This window comes from Engystomops pustulosus, chromosome 11 (genome assembly GCF_040894005.1).
Source record: "Engystomops pustulosus chromosome 11, aEngPut4.maternal, whole genome shotgun sequence".
Taxonomy (NCBI): domain Eukaryota; kingdom Metazoa; phylum Chordata; class Amphibia; order Anura; family Leptodactylidae; genus Engystomops; species Engystomops pustulosus.
The window spans coordinates 59,649,722-59,670,593 of NC_092421.1; the positions used below are offsets into that span (position 1 = coordinate 59,649,722).

The window sequence follows — 20,872 nt, forward strand, 5'->3', positions numbered from 1 at the left end:
CAGGCTATATACACTGGGGCAGGGGCTGTCAGGCTATATACACTGGGGCAGGGGCTGGCTGGCTACATACTGGAGAGGCTGTGACCAATGCATTTCCCACCCTCGGCTTATACTCGAGTCAATAGGTTTTCCCTCGGGTCGGCTTATACTCGAGTATATACGGTATACAAAACAAAACTATTGTAGAGAAAATAAATTAAGTAGTATTAAAAAACTAAAACAAAAAGTTATCGGGTCTTTGAATACTGCGATGGACATTTGCCAGGGTCAGTATCTCTCTGTATTCTGCATGGGGGTCAGTATCTCTCTGTATTCTGCCTGGGGGTCAGTATCTCTCTGTATTCTGCCTGGGGGTCAGTATCTCTCTGCATTCCGCCAGGGTCAGTATCTCTCTGTATTCTGCCAGGTCAGTATCTCTCTGTATTCCGCCAGGGTCAGTATCTCTCTGTATTCTGCCAGGTCAGTATCTCTCTGTATTCTGCCAGGGTCAGTATCTCTCTGTATTCTGCCAGGTCAGTATCTCTCTGTATTCTGCCAGGGTCAGTGTCTCTCTGTATTCTGCCAGGGTCAGTGTCTCTCTGCATTCCGCCAGGGTCAGTGTCTCTCTGCATTCCGCCAGGGTCAGTATCTCTCTGTATTCTGCCAGGGTCAGTATCTCTCTGTATTCTGCCAGGTCAGTATCTCTCTGTATTCTGCCAGGGTCAGTATCTCTCTGTATTCTGCCAGGTCAGTATCTCTCTGTATTCTGCATGGTGGTCAGTATCTCTCTGTATTCTGCATGGGGGTCAGTATCTCTCTGTATTCTGCCTGGGGGTCAGTGTCTCTCTGCATTCCGCCAGGGTCAGTGTCTCTCTGCATTCCGCCAGGGTCAGTATCTCTCTGTATTCTGCCAGGGTCAGTATCTCTCTGTATTCTGCCAGGGTCAGTATCTCTCTGTATTCTGCCAGGGTCAGTGTCTCTCTGTATTCTGCCAGGGTCAGTGTCTCTCTGTATTCTGCCAGGGTCAGTGTCTCTCTGCATTCCGCCAGGGTCAGTATCTCTCTGTATTCTGCATGGGGGTCAGTATCTCTCTGTATTCTGCATGGGGGTCAGTATCTCTCTGTATTCTGCATGGGGGTCAGTATCTCTCTGTATTCTGCATGGGGGTCAGTATCTCTCTGTATTCTGCATGGGGGTCAGTATCTCTCTGTATTCTGCATGGGGGTCAGTATCTCTCTGTATTCTGCATGGGGGTCAGTATCTCTCTGTAATCTGCATGGGGGTCAGTATCTCTCTGTATTCTGCCAGGGTCAGTATCTCTCTGTATTCTGCCAGGGTCAGTATCTCTCTGTATTCTGCCAGGGTCAGTATCTCTCTGTATTCTGCATGGTGGTCAGTATCTCTCTGTATTCTGCCAGGGTCAGTATCTCTCTGTATTCTGCATGGTGGTCAGTATCTCTCTGTATTCTGCCAGGGTCAGTATCTCTCTGTATTCTGCCAGGGTCAGTATCTCTCTGTATTCTGCATGGTGGTCAGTATCTCTCTGTATTCTGCCAGGGTCAGTATCTCTCTGTATTCTGCCAGGGTCAGTATCTCTCTGTATTCTGCATGGGGGTCAGTATCTCTCTGTATTCTGCATGGTGGTCAGTATCTCTCTGCATTCTGCATGGGGGTCAGTATCTCTCTGTATTCTGCATGGTGGTCAGTATCTCTCTGTATTCTGCCAGGGTCAGTATCTCTCTGTATTCTGCATGGTGGTCAGTATCTCTCTGTATTCTGCATGGGGGTCAGTATCTCTCTGTATTCTGCATGGGGGTCAGTATCTCTCTGTATTCTGCCAGGGTCAGTATCTCTCTGTATTCTGCATGGTGGTCAGTATCTCTCTGTATTCCTCGGTGTGCTGTTACTTAACCTCTATCAGTCCCGTGAACATGTTATCTTTGCACACATTGAATATTGTGGTTTGTGCAGTTTACAAACCCCGCAATGGGGGCAATCACTTCACTGTTATAATCTTGGGCAACACGACTTCCTCAGAAGAAGTGTCGTAATGTTGCAGAGCCTCATCCCGTGTTCAACTGACTTCCTTAGTAAGATATCATCTCGCTGGTAATGACTTGAGCTGTAACAGTGTAGGACACTGATGTGCCTTATCGCCCTATATATTACATGTATTTGCTTGTGTAAAGATGCTATCGTACCAAGGTCCTGTGAGAAGGTCATCATCTCATGCACAGGCTCCACGTTAACAAAGCGCTGGGAGTCCATCAGTGGTCAAATACTGCCCAATAAGTCGGGGGCCAGAAATACCTCCTGATATATGCAGCTTCCTTCTTTTTTTTTTTTTTTTGGTGGAGAACAATTAACCCTTAGGCTAGGTTGATGGGCGCTATGTGGCAATCCCTATATGTGCCATTGTGACTGATGACAACACTGTACAGTCTATATGTGTCTGGGCTCAGTCACGTTAGGGCCTATGGTGGGCAGCAGAATGGCAGCCAGGGCCGGCGCCAGCACTGGGCATGAGCGGGGACCAGGGCTGCTGGGGGTGGGGGCACATAAGGCTGTACATAAGGAACCTATAAAAGGGTGAGGGGGACTGTATATAAAATCACCATTACAGGGCTGTTTGGGATGATAAACTAGGGAATATTTTAGGGAACAGGAGACTGTTTTAGTTTCTTAATTTTTTATGCCACCATGTTCACCAACACCTAAACTTATGATAATGGATCCTAAGGTGATCGGGTGAGTGAGGCGAACCGGTGAGATGATCGGGGGTGAGTAAGGTGATTGGGTGAGTGTTTGACGTGACATCACAGGCCTGTGAGTGCTGCAGCCGCTTCAAACAGATGTCAGATCCGGTCATCCTGATATCAATGACCAATACTAAGGAGAGATGATCCATGGGAGGGACCTCTGCTGAGTATGAAGCTGCTGCATAGGCAAACCAAAATGTACTTAAACTATTGACCTATAGTAATTATATAGTGCATGATGCCACCATCAGTGTAATGATTGTTATTATATATGGACATGTTAGGACGGTGTCATCTCTACCAAGCAGAGCAGATGCAGAATATGTGCATGATCCTTCCTAATGAGCGAACAATGGCTCCCGCCCTCCTTTATCCCATGTGAGAACATGACAGCCGATTGCACAAATCTCGCCTTACAGGTTGTAATATCTCAGCAGATCTTTGACCAGTGGTTGGGTGCACCAAGTATTGTCCTGCACAAGTCTGCTGCCCTGGGTTGTAGACACCTCCTAAACTACTATACAAGGCACATTGGGCCAAATCTACCAGGCCCTGCAGAAATCTCGTTGATTGGTTGTGGGGGTCCAACTGTTTGAACCATCATTGATCACGTGACCAGAGGTCCTGTTCCCAGTAATTGTTGGAGAAGGTCGAGCATGAGTCCTGTTGTAGGTGTTCCATGCATTGCAGAGCTCTGCTCTCACTATCTCCTGCAGTCTTAAGGCCTCCTGTACACGAGCGACTGCTTCACCCGGGGCCGAACCCAAGAGGAGCCTACGGCCAAGTGGAGAAGAGGGTGTGAGCGCTGCTCTCCTAGCCCCTCTCCATAGCTGGCTAAGCAGCTTCGTCACAAATATTGGCAGGAATAGAACCTGCTCTATATTTTGCGACGTGGCCACACGACTCGGTCACAGTGTGGTGAGCACAGCGTGACCTGGTGTAATAGACCTTTATGGGGCCTGTGATCTGGCCACAATTTGTGCAGCCACATCACAGCCCCCATTATGGTCCTGTGCATGGGGCCTTATAGATAGGCACAGAGATATTTAAGGGGTTTTCCCACGAAAGAAAATTCTCACATCTCAATCCCCTAGCGACGTTACCCATGTTATCATTTTAACCCCTTACTTTACAAATTTAATCAGTGTTATTGCTGTTTTAGCTCCTATCTCTCCCTTGGCAGCTCAGTGTAAAATCCAAGGGTGTGGATGGGGACTCTCTAAGCAGACACAATGGGGGTCATTTACTAAGGGCCTGATTCACGTTTTCCCGACGTGTTACCCGAATATTTCCGATTTGCGCCGATTTTCCCTGAATTGCCCCGGGATTTTGGCGCACGCGATCGTATTGTGGCGCATCGGCGCCGACATGCGCACGACGGAAATAGGGGGGCGTGGCCGAGCGAAAACCCGACAGATTCTGAAAAACCGCCGCATTTTTAAAAAAAAATGTGTCGCGAAAATTTCACTCACCTTCATCCAGGATAGGCCGCTGTATTTCGAGGCATTACAGCGGACTTCAGCGCAGCAGCTCCACCTGGTGGACGGCAGAGGAACTACCATCATAAATCCCGGCCGGACCCGAATCCAGCGCGGAGAACGCGCCGCTGGATCGCGAATGGGCCGGGTAAGTAAATCTGCCCCATTATGACCCATCTAGTTTTATGGGGTGACAATGTGGTTACATTATCAGGGTACAAGGTGTATATATACTTTCATCTGGCTTCTGACATTGTACTAACACACATAGAGAGATGAGACGGATCAGAGATGCATGAGGTGCATGATGCCTATTACACAGAGGCTGACAGACTCTTACACTGTTACACTCTGGGCTCTGCTACATCTCACAGATATGTGCCTGCCTCCCCCATCCCTGTATCACTTATGTCCTAGTTTGCAGCTTCTCTCTCTTCTCACGATCTCCTAGTAGGAAGTGATCAGTGAGAGTCTCTGAGCTCTGTGCAGGGGGCGGGGCTACAAAATCTCACCTGCACAATCTCACACAGAAATCCAAGATGGCGCCCAACCCCAAGTCAGAAGATACTGGGTCGTGTCTAGGGGCAACTGAAATTGTGTACACCAGGACTGATAGAGACAGTGTTTTTTCGAGTCCTCTAAGCAATTATATCGATATTGTGGGACAAAATTTGCGACTTTTTCATGGCTTGCACGACAGAAAACTGGAGTTGAAGGCAAGTTACATTGGCCCCATGGAAATTCATTTGACACCCCCCCCCCCCCTCCTCCTTGTGATCGGTAGGGGTCTGAATGCTGGTGACCTCTTTATTAAAAAAATATATCTAGCAATTTATATAAAAACATTCAAAACAGGCAACTTAAATCCTCAACTTTTTCTACTCTTTTTTTTCTGTTACCCATCAATAAAACCTTGGAAAAAAAACAAAAACAACCCACAGCAGATGGTAGAGGGAAATGAGGCATGAACGTGACGCTGGAGAAGTCCTCTCTGTGCCATTGTTACTAGTAGGTGACAACAATACTGGAGATACAACTGGAGGGGCAGAAGAGGTGGTGGAGTCTCTATTCTACTACTGACTCTCCTCCAATGCTCAAGGCTCTCAAGGGACCAAAGAAACACAACATTTTCGCAATTTTATGATTTTACAATAGCCAGAAAAAAAAAATACATGCAAACTTTTACCAATAAGATATCCATACACTTAAAGGGAACCTGTCACCACATTTGTCATAAATACGGTTAGTGGAAAGTTCCTATAGCACCCTAGGAACTAACTGACCCCTTTATTAAGCTAAAAATTGTTTACTTGCCTGGTATCCAGGCATATCTAGTGAGTCAGAGGCGTAGCCTAATGTCATGTGACCAGGTTGACATCAACTCAGGTCCTTTAGCCTGCTAACATTAGTAAACTGTACACCATGCACAAAGCTGATCACATAAAATGACAGCATGCCTGCATGGACTTCTACTCCGCTCCACGCAGGCTTCTGTGATTTCCTGAGATATGTGATTTCATGAGATATATGCTTGGTGTACTGTTTGGTGATGTTAGAAGGCTAAAGGACCTGTGGTGAAGTCACCCCGGTCACATGACATTACTGCTGCATGCTGAGAAAGCATGGAAAGCTGCTGGATTCAACCGAAGGAGGCCACATCCACCTCGACTATAGATATCCCTGGATACCAGGTAAAATTATAACGTTGAATACATGGGGACCAGAGGGAAACAATTGTAAAGTAAAAATAAGTGAGTCACTTAGTTACTAGGGCTCCATGGGAACCTGCCACTAGCTGTATTTGTGAAAAATGTGGTGACAGGTTTCCTTTTTTTTTTTTTTTTTTTTTTTTTTTTTTTTAAAACCTCCGACATCTCAGCTACTCGAAGTGGTCGTGGTATGTGATGAGCATCTTTATCTATTCGGAGCAGGTAATAATACATCATGACCAACTATTCACGGCCAATCCTTGCAAGGAGTTATTTTGTATTGTACACACAGGGGGTGGGGGGATTTATAAACGCACTTGCGCCACAATTCTTGTGGTTTTGCACCAAAAACACTGTCTACATTTGCGCCACATTTATCAAGGCTTTTAGACCTTTTTTTTGGCACTTTTCCGACTTGTCCGATTAAGGGGGCGTGGCCGTCATGAAATGGGCGTGACCTCAAAAGAAAGGGGCATGGCTTACTGAAAAATTGTCTTTGCGCCCAAAATTCTGGTACACAGTTTAGACCAGCTAAAAGTAGGTCTAAAGTAGGAACTGACAGCCTTATCCTGCACCATAGTTCATCATCACAGGGATAAATCTGGGGCAGCAAAAGAGAAGTGATTTCCAGCTAGAAACTGGCGGAGCCTGAGACACATTGCTAATACCCCCCACGGTGTTTAAGTGACGGCAGACCAATATACATCCAATAATCTTAAGTCCAGCAACAGAAATCATTGATCGTTTAGTTGACCTTCCAAGAATTTCCCTACAGCGGCCACTATAGGATAAATGAAGTACTACAAGACAGGAGGTGTACAGATTTCCCCCTAAATTTGATTAACATCAGGATCATAGATCCCAGCAATAACTTCTGAAACATCACAAAAAGTTAAGGACTATTCTCCATGGCAAGGGTTAAGCTACGGGAACAGCCAGCACTTGTGGTGGCTAAGATCATAAACACATCCTTAATTATAGAAGCATTAAAGAGGAGTATTGTCCTAGAAGGACTGGCGCCCGGGGGATGAGGACGGACGGAGCGTCACATGAGTGAGCGGCCTTTCCGTTGCTGATTTCATGTGGTTTGTAATAAATGAGACCTCCGTGACGGTGAATGTCTGTCCTGGAGGACACACTGTACATACATGCAGACATAATGACATTACAATAACTGGATAATGCAATTTATTCTACACTCAAACAATCTCTTATAATTGGCCACTTTAAGAAAACGCTCTAAAAATAAAAAAATGTACTTCTAGGAAAACTAAGTACACCCTAATTAGGTTCATTCATGTGTCCTCACACTGCTGTGCTCATAGCTCTCTGCTGTTTTGTACTTAAAGAAAATCTATAGGCAAAATCCATCACGATAAACCAGGGGCACTTTCTCATCGATCCAATAAGCCAGAAGGGCGCCGGGGTGTTACCCCTCCATGCTCCAGCTTCACAGGATGTTACACTGTCTCACCCTCCCTCCTGCTCCCTAAGAACCTGGTATACACTATAGTAGTGCATCATACACCCCCTGGTAGTATACAGCATCCATAGTACACATGTATATACTATAGTAGTGCATCATACACCCCCTGTGTACACATGTATATACTATAGTAGTACATCATACACCTCCTGGTAGTATACAGCATCCATAGTACACATGTATATACTATAGTAGTGCATCATACACCTCCTGGTAGTATACAGCATCCATAGTACACATGTATATACTATAGTAGTACATCATACACCTCCTGGTAGTATACAGCATCCATAGTACACATGTATATACTGTAGTAGTACATCATACACCTCCTGGTAGTATACAGCATCCATAGTACACATGTATATACTATAGTAGTGCATCATACACCCCCTGTGCACACATGTATATACTATAGTAGTACATCATACACCTCCTGGTAGTATATAGCATCCATAGTACACATGTATATACTATAGTAGTGCATCATACACTACTGGTAGTATATAGCATCCATAGTACACATGTATATACTATAGTAGTACATCATACACCCCCTGGTAGTATACATGTTTATACTATAGTAGTGCATCATACACCCCCTTGTAGTATACAGCATCCATAGTACACATGTATATACTATAGTAGTACATCATACACCTCCTGGTAGTATACAGCATCCATAGTACACATGTATACACTATAGTAGTACATCATACACCCCCTGGTAGTATACATGTATATACTATAGTAGTGCATCATACACCCCCTTGTAGTATACAGCATCCATAGTACACATGTATATACTATAGTAGTGCATCATTCACCCCCTTGTAGTATACAGCATCCATAGTACACATGTATATACTATAGTAGTGCATCATACACCCCCTGGTAGTATACAGCATCCATAGTACACATGTATATACTATAGTAGTGCATCATACACCCCCTGGTAGTATACAGCATCCATAGTACACATGTATACACTATAGTAGTATATCATACACCCCCCGGTAGTATACAGCATCCATAGTACACATGTATATACTATAGTAGTACATCATACACCCCCTTGTAGTATACAGCATCCATAGTACACATGTATATACTATAGTAGTGCATCATTCACCCCCTTGTAGTATACAGCATCCATAGTACACATGTATATACTATAGTAGTACATCATACACCTCCTGGTAGTATACAGCATCCATAGTACACATGTATACACTATAGTAGTACATCATACACCCCCTGGTAGTATACATGTATATACTATAGTAGTGCATCATACACCCCCTTGTAGTATACAGCATCCATAGTACACATGTATATACTATAGTAGTACATCATACACCTCCTGGTAGTATACAGCATCCATAGTACACATGTATACACTATAGTAGTACATCATACACCCCCTGGTAGTATACAGCATCCATAGTACACATGTATATACTATAGTAGTGCATCATACACCCCCTTGTAGTATACAGCATCCATAGTACACATGTATATACTATAGTAGTGCATCATTCACCCCCTTGTAGTATACAGCATCCATAGTACACATGTATATACTATAGTAGTGCATCATTCACCCCCTTGTAGTATACAGCATCCATAGTACACATGTATATACTATAGTAGTACATCATACACCCCCTGGTAGTATACAGCATCCATAGTACACATGTATATACTATAGTAGTACATCATACACCCCCTGGTAGTATACAGCATCCATAGTACACATGTATATACTATAGTAGTACATCATACACCCCCTGGTAGTATACAGCATCCATAGTACACATGTATACACTATAGTAGTACATCATACACCCCCTGGTAGTATACAGCATCCATAGTACACATGTATATACTATAGTAGTGCATCATTCACCCCCTTGTAGTATACAGCATCCATAGTACACATGTATATACTATAGTAGTGCATCATTCACCCCCTTGTAGTATACAGCATCCATAGTACACATGTATATACTATAGTAGTACATCATACACCCCCTGGTAGTATACAGCATCCATAGTACACATGTATATACTATAGTAGTACATCATACACCCCCTGGTAGTATACAGCATCCATAGTACACATGTATATACTATAGTAGTACATCATACACCCCCTGGTAGTATACAGCATCCATAGTACACATGTATATACTATGTAGTACAGCATACACCCCCTGGTAGTATACAGCATCCATAGTACACATGTATATACTATAGTAGTACATCATACACCCCCTGGTAGTATACAGCATCCATAGTACACATGTATACACTATAGTAGTACATCATACACCCCCTGGTAGTATACAGCATCCATAGTACACATGTATATACTATGTAGTACAGCATACACCCCCTGGTAGTATACAGCATCCATAGTACACATGTATATACTATAGTAGTGCATCATTCACCCCCTTGTAGTATACAGCATCCATAGTACACATGTATATACTATAGTAGTACATCATACACCCCCTGGTAGTATACAGCATCCATAGTACACATGTATATACTATAGTAGTACATCATACACCCCCTGGTAGTATACAGCATCCATAGTACACATGTATATACTATAGTAGTACATCATACACCCCCTGGTAGTATACAGCATCCATAGTACACATGTATATACTATGTAGTACAGCATACACCCCCTGGTAGTATACAGCATCCATAGTACACATGTATATACTATAGTAGTACATCATACACCCCCTGGTAGTATACAGCATCCATAGTACACATGTATACACTATAGTAGTACATCATACACCCCCTGGTAGTATACAGCATCCATAGTACACATGTATATACTATGTAGTACAGCATACACCCCCTGGTAGTATACAGCATCCATAGTACACATGTATATACTATAGTAGTACATCATACACCCCCTGGTAGTATACAGCATCCATAGTACACATGTATATACTATAGTAGTACATCATACACCCCCTGGTAGTATACAGCATCCATAGTACACATGTATATACTATAGTAGTGCATCATACACCTCCTGGTAGTATACAGCATCCATAGTACACATGTATATAATATAGTAGTACATCATACACCCCCTGTGTACAGGGGTCATGTATGTTTGGGCACAGGTCACACCGGACATGATGGGGCAGCCCGGGGCACACTGTGGGGGTGGCAGGACCACTATGTGCCCGCTGTGGGAGAGACAAAGGAGGAAATCCGATGCCACCACGAATCAATGAGCCGTCATTCACCTGGAGCCCTCGTCCCCGCCTCTTACCGGAGCGTAGGCCCCAGGCAGGCCGTGTCCGTGCCCTCTATCTCCTGCAGGATCCTCTCATGCTCGGTGACGCTCTCCAGGCTCTCGCCCTCCGCCATCTTGCAGGGATGATGTGGTGGCCCGGGCTGCCGGTGACAGGCTGCGGCGGCTGCTGGGCACAGGGTACAGCGATGCTGACAGCCGCCACCAGGGGGCCCCGGGCCTGCCGTGTCATTACCGGGGCGATGCGGCTGGCGGCCGCTAGGGGTCAGTACAGCAGATGTGAGGCGGGGCGGACAGGTAGAGCGGCAGGACTAGGAACATCACTAGGAGGACATGACCCAAACTCCTATTGTCCCTGCCCCTCGCCTTATAGACCTCCCTGAAAGAACTGGATCCGATTGTTTAAGTAAAATTGACACATAATCATATTCCACAAAAATTTATGACAGAATATCGCCCCTTTTTTAAGGTATCTGCATCGTTCCTGTCAGTTTTTGGCAAGATTAGGGACACGGCTTATTTGGATTTCCATTTTCAAACGCATTGATTACAAAACCACTTTATCAAAGGCCAAATGGTGTGAAAAATTTCGGACACGTTCACACGCTGCGTTTGAATTATGTTTAGAAATGTATATGCGCCACTGAGCGGGAAGGGGTTAATGAGTATTGCCCCTATTTGTTTTTATTTTTACGGGTTTGGTCAGTGAAAAACTGATATTCTCCTTGAGGGCGCATTCACACAATGTGTTACGTTGCTTTTTTAATGCGTTGTCGCATTGCAAAGGCTTCAGCCATGAACACATGCCAGGGTTACATTGCGTGTGATCAAGGCTGAAGCCAGTGGAATGCGTCAAAAACGTATCATAAAATGCGACGCATCATGTGAATGCGCCCTGAGGGTTCATTCGCATGTTCAGTTTTTCAGATGCAGTTTTCAAAGTCAAAAGCATTATAGGTGAGAACTGTGTCCTATCCTTTCTATGGCACTTGCACTTGCATGTGTCTAAGGCCGGCGGCACACGTGGCATTTTGAACCTGTTTTTGGTAAATAATTGGTAAAAATGGTCAAAAATTTAAGCAGTTTCAAAAAACACACTGCTTAACCCCTTAACGCTCTGCGCCGTAGCTCTACGGTGCAGAGGTATAAGGGATGTATGAAGAGGGCTCACTGGCTGAGTCCTCTTCATACAAGGGTGGGGGTTTTTGCATTTTGGATAAAACCTCCACCGCTAATAACCGCGGTCGGTGCTAGCACCGATCGCGGCTATTAACCCTTTCAACACCGCCGGCAAAGTCGCCGGCGGCGTTTAAAAGACGCCGCCATCTTTTTTACGATCGCCGCGCCCCCGAACGTCATCGGGGGGCGGCGATCGGTTGCCATGGTAGCCTTGGGTCTTCGTTTGACCCGAGACTATCTGGCATCTGCAGATTCGTTACAATGAGCCAGTGGCTCATTGTAATGAATGTGCTGCAAAAATGCCATATATTGCAATACAGAAGTATTGCAGTATATGGTAGGAGCGATCTGACCATCTAGGGTTAATGTACCCTAGATGCTCTAAGAAATAGTGAAAAAAAAAAAAAAGTTTAAAAAATAAAAAAAATTAATAAAATATTAAAAGTTCAAATCACCCCCATTTCCCTAGAACGGATATAAAACATAATAAACAGTAAAAATAACAAACATATTAGGTATCAGGTCCCAAAATGCCCGATCTATCAAAATATAAAAACGGTTACGGGCGGCGGTGACCTGCGAGGCGGGAAATGGCGCCCAAATGTCCGAAATGCGACTTTTACACCTTTTTACATAACATAAAAAATTAAATAAAAAATGATCAAAATGTCGCACAGACCTCAAAATGGTAGCAATGAAAACTTCGCCTCATTTCGCAAAAAATGACCCCTCACACATCTCCGTGCGCCAAAGTATGAAAAAGTTATTAGCGTCAGAAAATGGCAAAAAAAATTTTTCTTTTTTGTACACATTCGTTTAATTTTTGAAAATGTATTAAAACACAATAAAACCTATATAAATTTGGTATCACCGCGATCGCACCAAACCAAAGAATAAAGTAGGCGTGTTATTTGGAGCGAAGAGTGAAAGTCGTAAAAACTGAGCCCACAAGAACGTGACGCATGTGCGGTTTTTTTTCAATTTTTCCACATTTGGAATTTTTTTTCAGCTTCGTAGTACACGGCATGTTAAAATAAATAACATTACGGGAAAGTAAAATTTGTTACGCACAAAATAAGCCCTCACACAGGTCTGTACACGGAAAAGTGAAAAAGTTTGGATTTTTGAAGTTGGAGAACGAGAAATGAGCCGAAAAACCCTGCGTCCTTAAGGGGTTAAAAACGGCCCCAAAACGGGTTCAAAACGCCGCGTGTGCCGCCGGGCCTCAGGCTATATTCAGTGGGTGCACGGTGCTGTTCGGGAGCGGTACGGGTACGACAGGCACACATTGTGTGAATGTAGCCTCAGAGTGTGACGCGTTTCCATAGACTTACTGGTGTTTTTCTTGCACGTGACTTGCAAGGTAGAGAATGCTGAGAGTTTCACTCACGTTAAAATAAACTCGCATCCATCTCTAGTGATGTTATTTAAGAAGGAGTTCATCTTTCTACAACCTCGGAGGATGCATCAACGTGATGTAACATATGTGTCGGCGTTGTGCCCTGTCCATGGTATGCGACTGAGGAGCCGCTTATAATATCTCTCGTACTACTGTGTGTGGACATGGGTTTAGCTGTCTTGCTAATGGGGTTGATTTAATTGCACCCCACCCATCTCCTCTGCAGCTCTGCTCTGCTCCAGAGCATTATTCAACAAATAAGTGATATGGTTTGTGTAATGAAAAGTTCTACAATGTTCCAGTATACTTTCTGTATCAATTCCACATGGCTTTCTAGATCTCAGCTTGTCCATCTGTCCATGGTCTTGTGATGGACACACATGGGCAGGAGCCGTTATTATCACAGAGACTAATCAGAGCCATGTGATGGCTTATGCACCTGTGTGACATCACATGACCATGGACAGATTTCTATCCACTAGAAGTAAACATTAAAACTTTCTATAGAAGGACAGCAAGAAAAAATCTTGAAAATCTTGGGGAATTGATACAGAAAGTATTTTCGAAAATTGTAATACTTTTCCTTACACAAACCATATCAATTATTTGTTGAAAGTGGACAACCCCTTTAACCTGCTGTGACTGACAGTGCTCTTCTCCACTGATCTAGAGCAGAGGCTCTCTGGTTTCCACATAAATATCCTGCTCAAATTGTGTTTAGTACTGATCATAGATATTAGTTTATCTTGACCTACTCCTCACCTTGTGACGCTCGGCTGTTTTTCTGGTATGTCGATCTCCTGTTCAGACTGCTCTTTTGCTTTTGTGATTTAGTACTTCGTAGCCATCTCTGTTGTGACCTGGCTTGTTGACTATTCTTTTCTGTTTGTGTTGTTTGTCCTTTAACATGTTTTCACTTTGGCGTAAGCAGGGACTAACGCCCAGTTACAAGCCACTGTTTAGGGTGGATCGAGTAATTAGGTAGGGCTTGCTGGGGAGCTCAGTATCAGGGTTTACTTTCTGTGTCCCTTAATTACACATGATCCTAAAGATGCACATTTAACACCTTCTTTGACTTCCCCCAATAAATGTAGATATGTATATCTCTCATTTGACCTGTTATTTAGTGTTTTGTGTATCCTGCCACTGTTCAGCAACCAACCAAAAAGCTAATAAAATGCTAAGCATAGTAACTAGGAGTGGGGGTACTTTACCCTAAAGGTGATGCCACACATCGCGTTTTGAACCCGTTTTTGGTCCGTTTTTAAGAACAAAAATGCATGCGTTTTTGAAAAATTAATGCGTTTTTTGACCAGTTTTAATTAAGATAATTGGTCAAACCTGTCAAATACGCATGCGTTTTTCAAAAATGCAAGTGTTTTTTAATGGACTGCTTAAAAACGGACCTAAAATGGGTTCAAAACGCCATGTGTGGCATCACCCTTAGGCTGGTGCCACACGCACCGCTTTGTCTGCGTTTGAAAACGCAAACGCAGACAAAGCTGTGCCCACCGGGGCGGCCTGCGATCGGGAACGAGCCGCCGGTCTTTTGCATTAAATTAACAGCGGCGGCTCATTCCCGATCGCAGGCGTTTCCATAGAAACACCAATGCGATCGGGCCGAGCCTTAGGGTGATGCCACACATGGCGTTTTGAAACCTTTTTTGGTCCGTTTTTAAGCAGTCCGTTAAAAAACGCATGCGTTTTTTGGAAACGCATCCGTTTTTGTCCGTGTTTAATTGCGCAAATTTGGAAAACCTGTCAAAAACGGATGCATTTTCAACGCATGTGTTTTTTAATGGACTGCTTAAAAACGGACCAAAAAACGGTGTGGCATCACCCTTAGCTAAATTAATAACTTTGTAGTTCATTAATAAAGACAGAATTTTACTTAGTGTCTTAGAGACCCTTGGTGTCTGTGTGATTGTTTCCATGGACTCGTGTGTGTATGTATGTGTGTATATATATATATATACAGGCAGTTTCATCATTCCGACTTATGAATGACTCGTACTTAGGAACGGGATCTCCCAGTTCCAGTGGTTTCTCTTTCCTCCTATGCAGCGGCATGTGGGAGGAAACACAGGATGCTGCCTCACTATAGAGAGCAGCAGCAGCAGCCGGGTCGGCAGTGCTAAGAAGAGATCATCGGGTCCCGTTCTGCCAATGAGCTCAAATACAGTTCAGTCCCGGGGGATAGATATTCAAGTTTAGTGGGGGACAGGCAGAACATTATCAAAGGCTTTCAAATTCCTTAGTCCACATTTTCCTATTGCATACAAACAAAAAAATGACTTGAGGCTACTGTGCACTTATAAATGACACCAGTTCTGACTTACATACAAATTCGACTTAACCCCTTCCCGCACCTTGACGTGATAGTACGTCATAGGATGCGGGTCGTTCCCGCACCTTGACGTAGTATCACGTCATGGCGATCACCCGGGCTCAGAAGCAGAGCCCTTGCGATCGCCGCGGGATCCCAGCGGTACGTGGTAGCTGGGATCCCGCAGTAACAGCCGGGATCGCGACTATCGCGATCCCGACTGTTTAACCCTATAGACGCCGCGGTCATAGTGACCGCGGCGTCTATGGTGCATCGGCACGACGATCGGCACCCTCCGTGCAGGGCACGGAGGTGCTGATCGTTGCCATGGCAACCCTGAGGCCCGATCAGGTCCCCTGGGCTGCCTATGGCAGCTGCCTGCTAGGATCGTGCACTGTGCACGATCTAACAGTGCAGCTGTCAGCCTATGCAGAATGCATAGGCTGACTATGTAATATGCTGCAATACATTAGTATTGGAGCATATTACAATGAACAAGTGATCAAATGATCACTTGTTCATGTCCCACCCTGGGACAAAATAAAACCGTAAAAAAAAAGTTTAAAAAAAAGGTGCAACTAAAAAAAAAATATTTAAAAAGAATAAAAGTCCCCTTAAGTCCCGTCCCATGCAGTAATCAAATAAAACATAAAAAAAATGAAAATCACAAAAAAACACAACATATTGGGTATCACAACGTCCGTAACAACCCATACAATAAAAAAAATGGTCACTGAACCCGTACGGTGAACTCCGTAAAAAAACACACAAAAAAACCTCACAAAAATTATTAAATTTTCACATCTGACCGCATAAAAAGTGCATAAAAAGTGATAAAAAAGTAAAATGTACCCCAACATGATACCAAGAAAAAGTACAGCTTGTCCCGCAAAAAATAAGCTCAAAACCAGCGCTGTAAACAAAAAAATATAAATGTTCTGCCCATTGTTACATGGCGATACAAAAACAAGTAAATTTCTCACAAAATGAGTTCTATATTCTGCAAAACAAGTTAACCATAAAAAAGCCATATAAATGGGGTATCGCCGTAGTGATGGCCCATACAATAAAGATAACACATTATTTTTATGGTATGGTGAACGTCGGGGGGAAAAAATGCTAAAAACCATAAACAAGAATCAATGATTTTTTTAACCACCACCAAGAAAGAGTTAATAAAATCTGATTATTAGCTATTCGGCCCCCCCGTAAATGATGTACCTGAAAAGTGGATCTCATCCACAAAAAAATAATCCCCCATATGTCCAAATTACAAAAAAATAAACATTTTATAGCCTGTAAGATGTGACATTGCAGATCTGCTCTGAATGGCACAGCTTCCGTTCTATGCCCGGCCGTGTGCCCATACAGCAGTCACCACCACATATGGGGCATCCTCTGACTCGGGAGACATTGGGTATCAAACTTTGTGGAGTTTTTTGTCATTTAATACTTTGTGACGGTTTAATTTTTGGCCAAAATTAATATATTGTCTAAAAAAATGACAGCTTTTAAATTAGACCTCCATTTTGTTTTAACCACTGTGAAGCATCTAAAGCAGTGGTTCTCAACCTGTGGGTCAGGACCCCAGAGGGGGTCGAACGACCGAAACCGGGGGTCGCCTAAAGCCATCGGAGCCGCAATTTTATTGTGTTTTTACTGCAAGATGCATAGTTTGGGGTCACCACAGCATGAGGAACTGTATTGCGGGGTCACAGCATTAGAAAGGTTGAGAACCACTGATCTAAAGGGTTTACATTCTTCTTAAAGTTGATTTTTTACACATTGAGGGGTTTACTTTCTAAAATGGCGTGATACATGGGGTTTTACTGCTGTTTAGGCCTCTCAAAGTCAGTTAAAGCTGAGGAGGTGCCTCTAAATAAGGGTTTTGGCGTTTTTCCTAAAAATGAGAAAAATTGCTCCCAAAATTCTGAACCTCCTAACAACCTAGAAAAGAGAGAAGATGCACAAAACCCTGAGCCGATATAAAGCAGACATTCGGGAAATGTTAGTTATAAAGTTACTTGGGTGCTATGACTATCTGCCTGAAAAGCAGAACATTTTGAACTATGAAAATGAAGAATTTTTAGAAATTTTTGCCAAATTTGAATTTTTTTCATAACTAAACACAAAAGATATAATCAAAATTTTAATATTACTTTGAAGTACAATGTGTGACGGTAAAACAGTCTCAAAATCCCCTGGATATGTTAAAGTGTCAAAAAGTTATAACCTCCTATAATGACACAGGGCAAATTTTAAAAATCAGGCCTGGTCCTAAAGGTCTAAAATGGCATAGACACGAAGGGGTTAAGAACAAACTGCCTGTATATATTTACCTAATTTGAAACAGTAGATCAATATATTCTGAGTGGTACAAAGGTTTTTTAGGACACACTATTAAAGCAGGTGGTGAGATTTCTGCCCATCATTAACTGTGGCCTAATTAGACTCTGCTGCATGTGTTTGTCTCATATAGAGATCACACCGGGGTGAATGAGAGAGAGGAGGAATATTCTGTAACAAGAATATGCAGAGCTGCTTGTTCATGGAAAATATGAAATATTAAAGGGGTTGTCCATATCAATTACTACTCAATGGGGTCCCAACACCTGTCACTGTCACTCCACATGGGTCAATGCTGGCACAGTATACTTAGCCGAGGAGATGCACCTGTAGTCTGTGTAGTCACTTTAGCTCCCACCTTGGCCCTTAGGCCGGCGCCAAACGCGAAACACCGGCGGCTCGTTCCCGATCGCAGGCGTTTCCATAGAAACGCCGATGCGATCGGGCCGAGGCCCGCCCCGGTGGGCGCGACTTTGTCTGCGTTTGCGTTTGCAAGCGCAGACAAAAGCGCCACGTGTGGCGCCGGCCTTAGGGTGATGGCACACATGGCGTTTTGAATGCATTTTTGCCCCGCTTTTAAGCAGTCTGTCAAACACCGCATGCATTTTTTGACAAACTGCTCAAAAACGGGTCAAAAACGCGTTCAAAACGCCACGTGTGGCATCACCCGTAGGAGACGGATCTGTCTGCTTTTTGTGCTGCCCAGTGTGTTGCAGCGCTGCAATCAGCTGATGATTGGGCTTGCCAGATGTTGCCCTTCTGATCTCATACTTCTGACCTATCCTATGGTTTTGATTTGCTAGTCTTTGTTTCCATCACTATATCCACAATGTGTCTGGTGACCAGAGCCGCCATCAAGACATTGGGGCTTATTTATTAAGCGTCTACCACGCACCCTTGTTGGTTTTTCCGATGTTTTCGGGTTTTCCGCAGCTGTGACAGGTATTTAAGAGGGGATTGTGTCGCACACGATCGGATTTTGGTGCAGCTGCGCCGGCTTTCATGCGACAGAAATTAGGGAGCGTGTCCTCGGCCGATCCGACTGATTCAGACTGATTGTGGGATTTAACTTTCTACTTGTGTCGCAAGAGATGCACTTAGAAGAAGAAGGTGAACTCTGTTCACCACTGGCTTTGCAATAATTCTTATTAAGGGGGCATCTGAATTAAGGGGTATTTGTATATTTACTAATTAATTATTATTAATTTGGTGGCCAATTTATGGAGAGAGGTTAGAGGGTATGTTTTTCATATGTAGGGAGTAGTGCATGATTGGTTGCATTGTTAGGGGCACACTTGATAAATGTCAGGGTATATCATGGACAGTTGTTTTGAGAGTGGTATATATTATTTAGGAGTATTCTGTGGGATATACTGTATATACAGGTACTTAATTTTACTAAAAAAACATGACACGAGTATAAGCCTATTGTAGAAAATGCATGGGTGCCAGACCATCCCCCCAAGTATAAAGCTAGCCAGCCCCTGCCCCCAGTATATAGCCAGCACCTGCCTCCCAGTATATAGCCAGCATCTGCCCCATTATATAGCCAGCCCCCAGTATATAGCTAGCCTATGCTCCCTAGTATATAGCCATCTACTGCCCCATTACATAGTTTGCCCCCAGGTATATTGACAGCCAGCCCCCCAGTATATAGCCAGCCCATGCCCCCAACATATAGCCAGGCTCCTGCCATTAGTATATAGCCAGTCAGCTTATGCTCCCAGGATATAGCCAGCCAGCCCCCAGTATATAGCCAGCCAGCACCTAGTATATAGTCAATTCCTACTGCATGTATATACCCATACAGCCCCTAGTATATAGCCAGCCTATGCCCCATGTATATATATCAGCCCCCAGTATAAATCCATTCAGCCCCATATATAGCCAGCCATACCCCAGTTGTTATTAAAAAAATGTTCTTGTGTGAAGTTAATTTCCCATAAATGTAATCATGTTGACCACCGCTGCTGGAATGATTGCACAAAGAAACAAATTGTTTTTGTATATGCGATGGTCAGGAGTTACTGCATGTCCTGAATCCTGGTGGTCAGACAGGAATCAATGTGTAGTTACTGCTGCCAGGGTGGGGGGTGGTCGTATCCAAGGACAACTATCTTGTTTCTAAATTACCATATGGCTACATTTATGGGAAATAATCTTCGCACAGGAACATTTGCTGCCCCCTTATCATAAGGACAGAGAAACATGCCATTGACTGCAGCTGTCATTCTCCAAATAACCTAAAAATGAACTTATTACAAATATTAACATAAAACCTTTGCTGAACCCACACTTATATTAATAGAGGGAACCATTATAGTAACACTTCTATGTATAGAAACGGAGGATTGCTCATTTTCCCCCTATGCACTGTACAGGACACACAAAATTGAATTACATTTTTACTCACTTTTTACAATGAGACTATCAAAAGCAGCTTTACCTTAATGTGGCTCCTAGTGGCAGCTCCAGGGTCTCTATCTCCGCACACACTTTCTCGTATATTTTCTCCCCATTTTGCTCTTCATATTGCATTTCAGATTTACGGACTGCTGCCATACTTCTGGATCACAAAATATCCTCAATTGGAGATTTCTGTTCTGTTTTTACTGCAAAATTGTGTTGACTCAGCAAAAAAGGCAGAAAATGTATCGCCCTAACCTGACCTTAAAAAAGCTGAATACGATTTTATAGGAACAAACAGAGGAAACACAGTTGTAGATAACAAAGTACAGTCAGAGAGCTGGGAATGATAGATCTATGGCTGATGCCTTGTCCTATACATAAAAGATGATCATATTACAGAATACCTCCCAAAATATCTCTGCCCTCTGCCCAAAACTAGAGTTTAAATGAGCGGCCATGACTGGTTGGCCTAAGTTTTGCAATTGCCCTGGCTCATCTTTTGCATCG

The 20,872-nt window shown here is 43.6% G+C and overlaps 1 protein-coding gene across 5 annotated transcripts in view; it reads right to left on the minus strand.

Annotated features, from left to right (window-relative positions):
* Positions 1–20,520, minus strand: part of EXOC6 (exocyst complex component 6) — a 148,514-nt gene extending 127,994 nt beyond the window's left edge. For 2 of the 5 annotated variants that reach the window (XM_072130744.1, XM_072130742.1), the window contains exon 1: positions 20,403–20,520. In XM_072130744.1, coding sequence (XP_071986845.1) covers positions 20,403–20,518 — 116 coding nt within the window. In that variant the 5' untranslated portion in view covers positions 20,519–20,520. Of the gene's footprint in view, positions 1–10,698; positions 11,023–20,402 lie in introns of those variants that run through there. The other 3 variants (XM_072130743.1, XM_072130746.1, XM_072130745.1) reach the window with 3 other exon arrangements.
* Between the last annotated feature and the right edge of the window lie 352 nt (positions 20,521–20,872).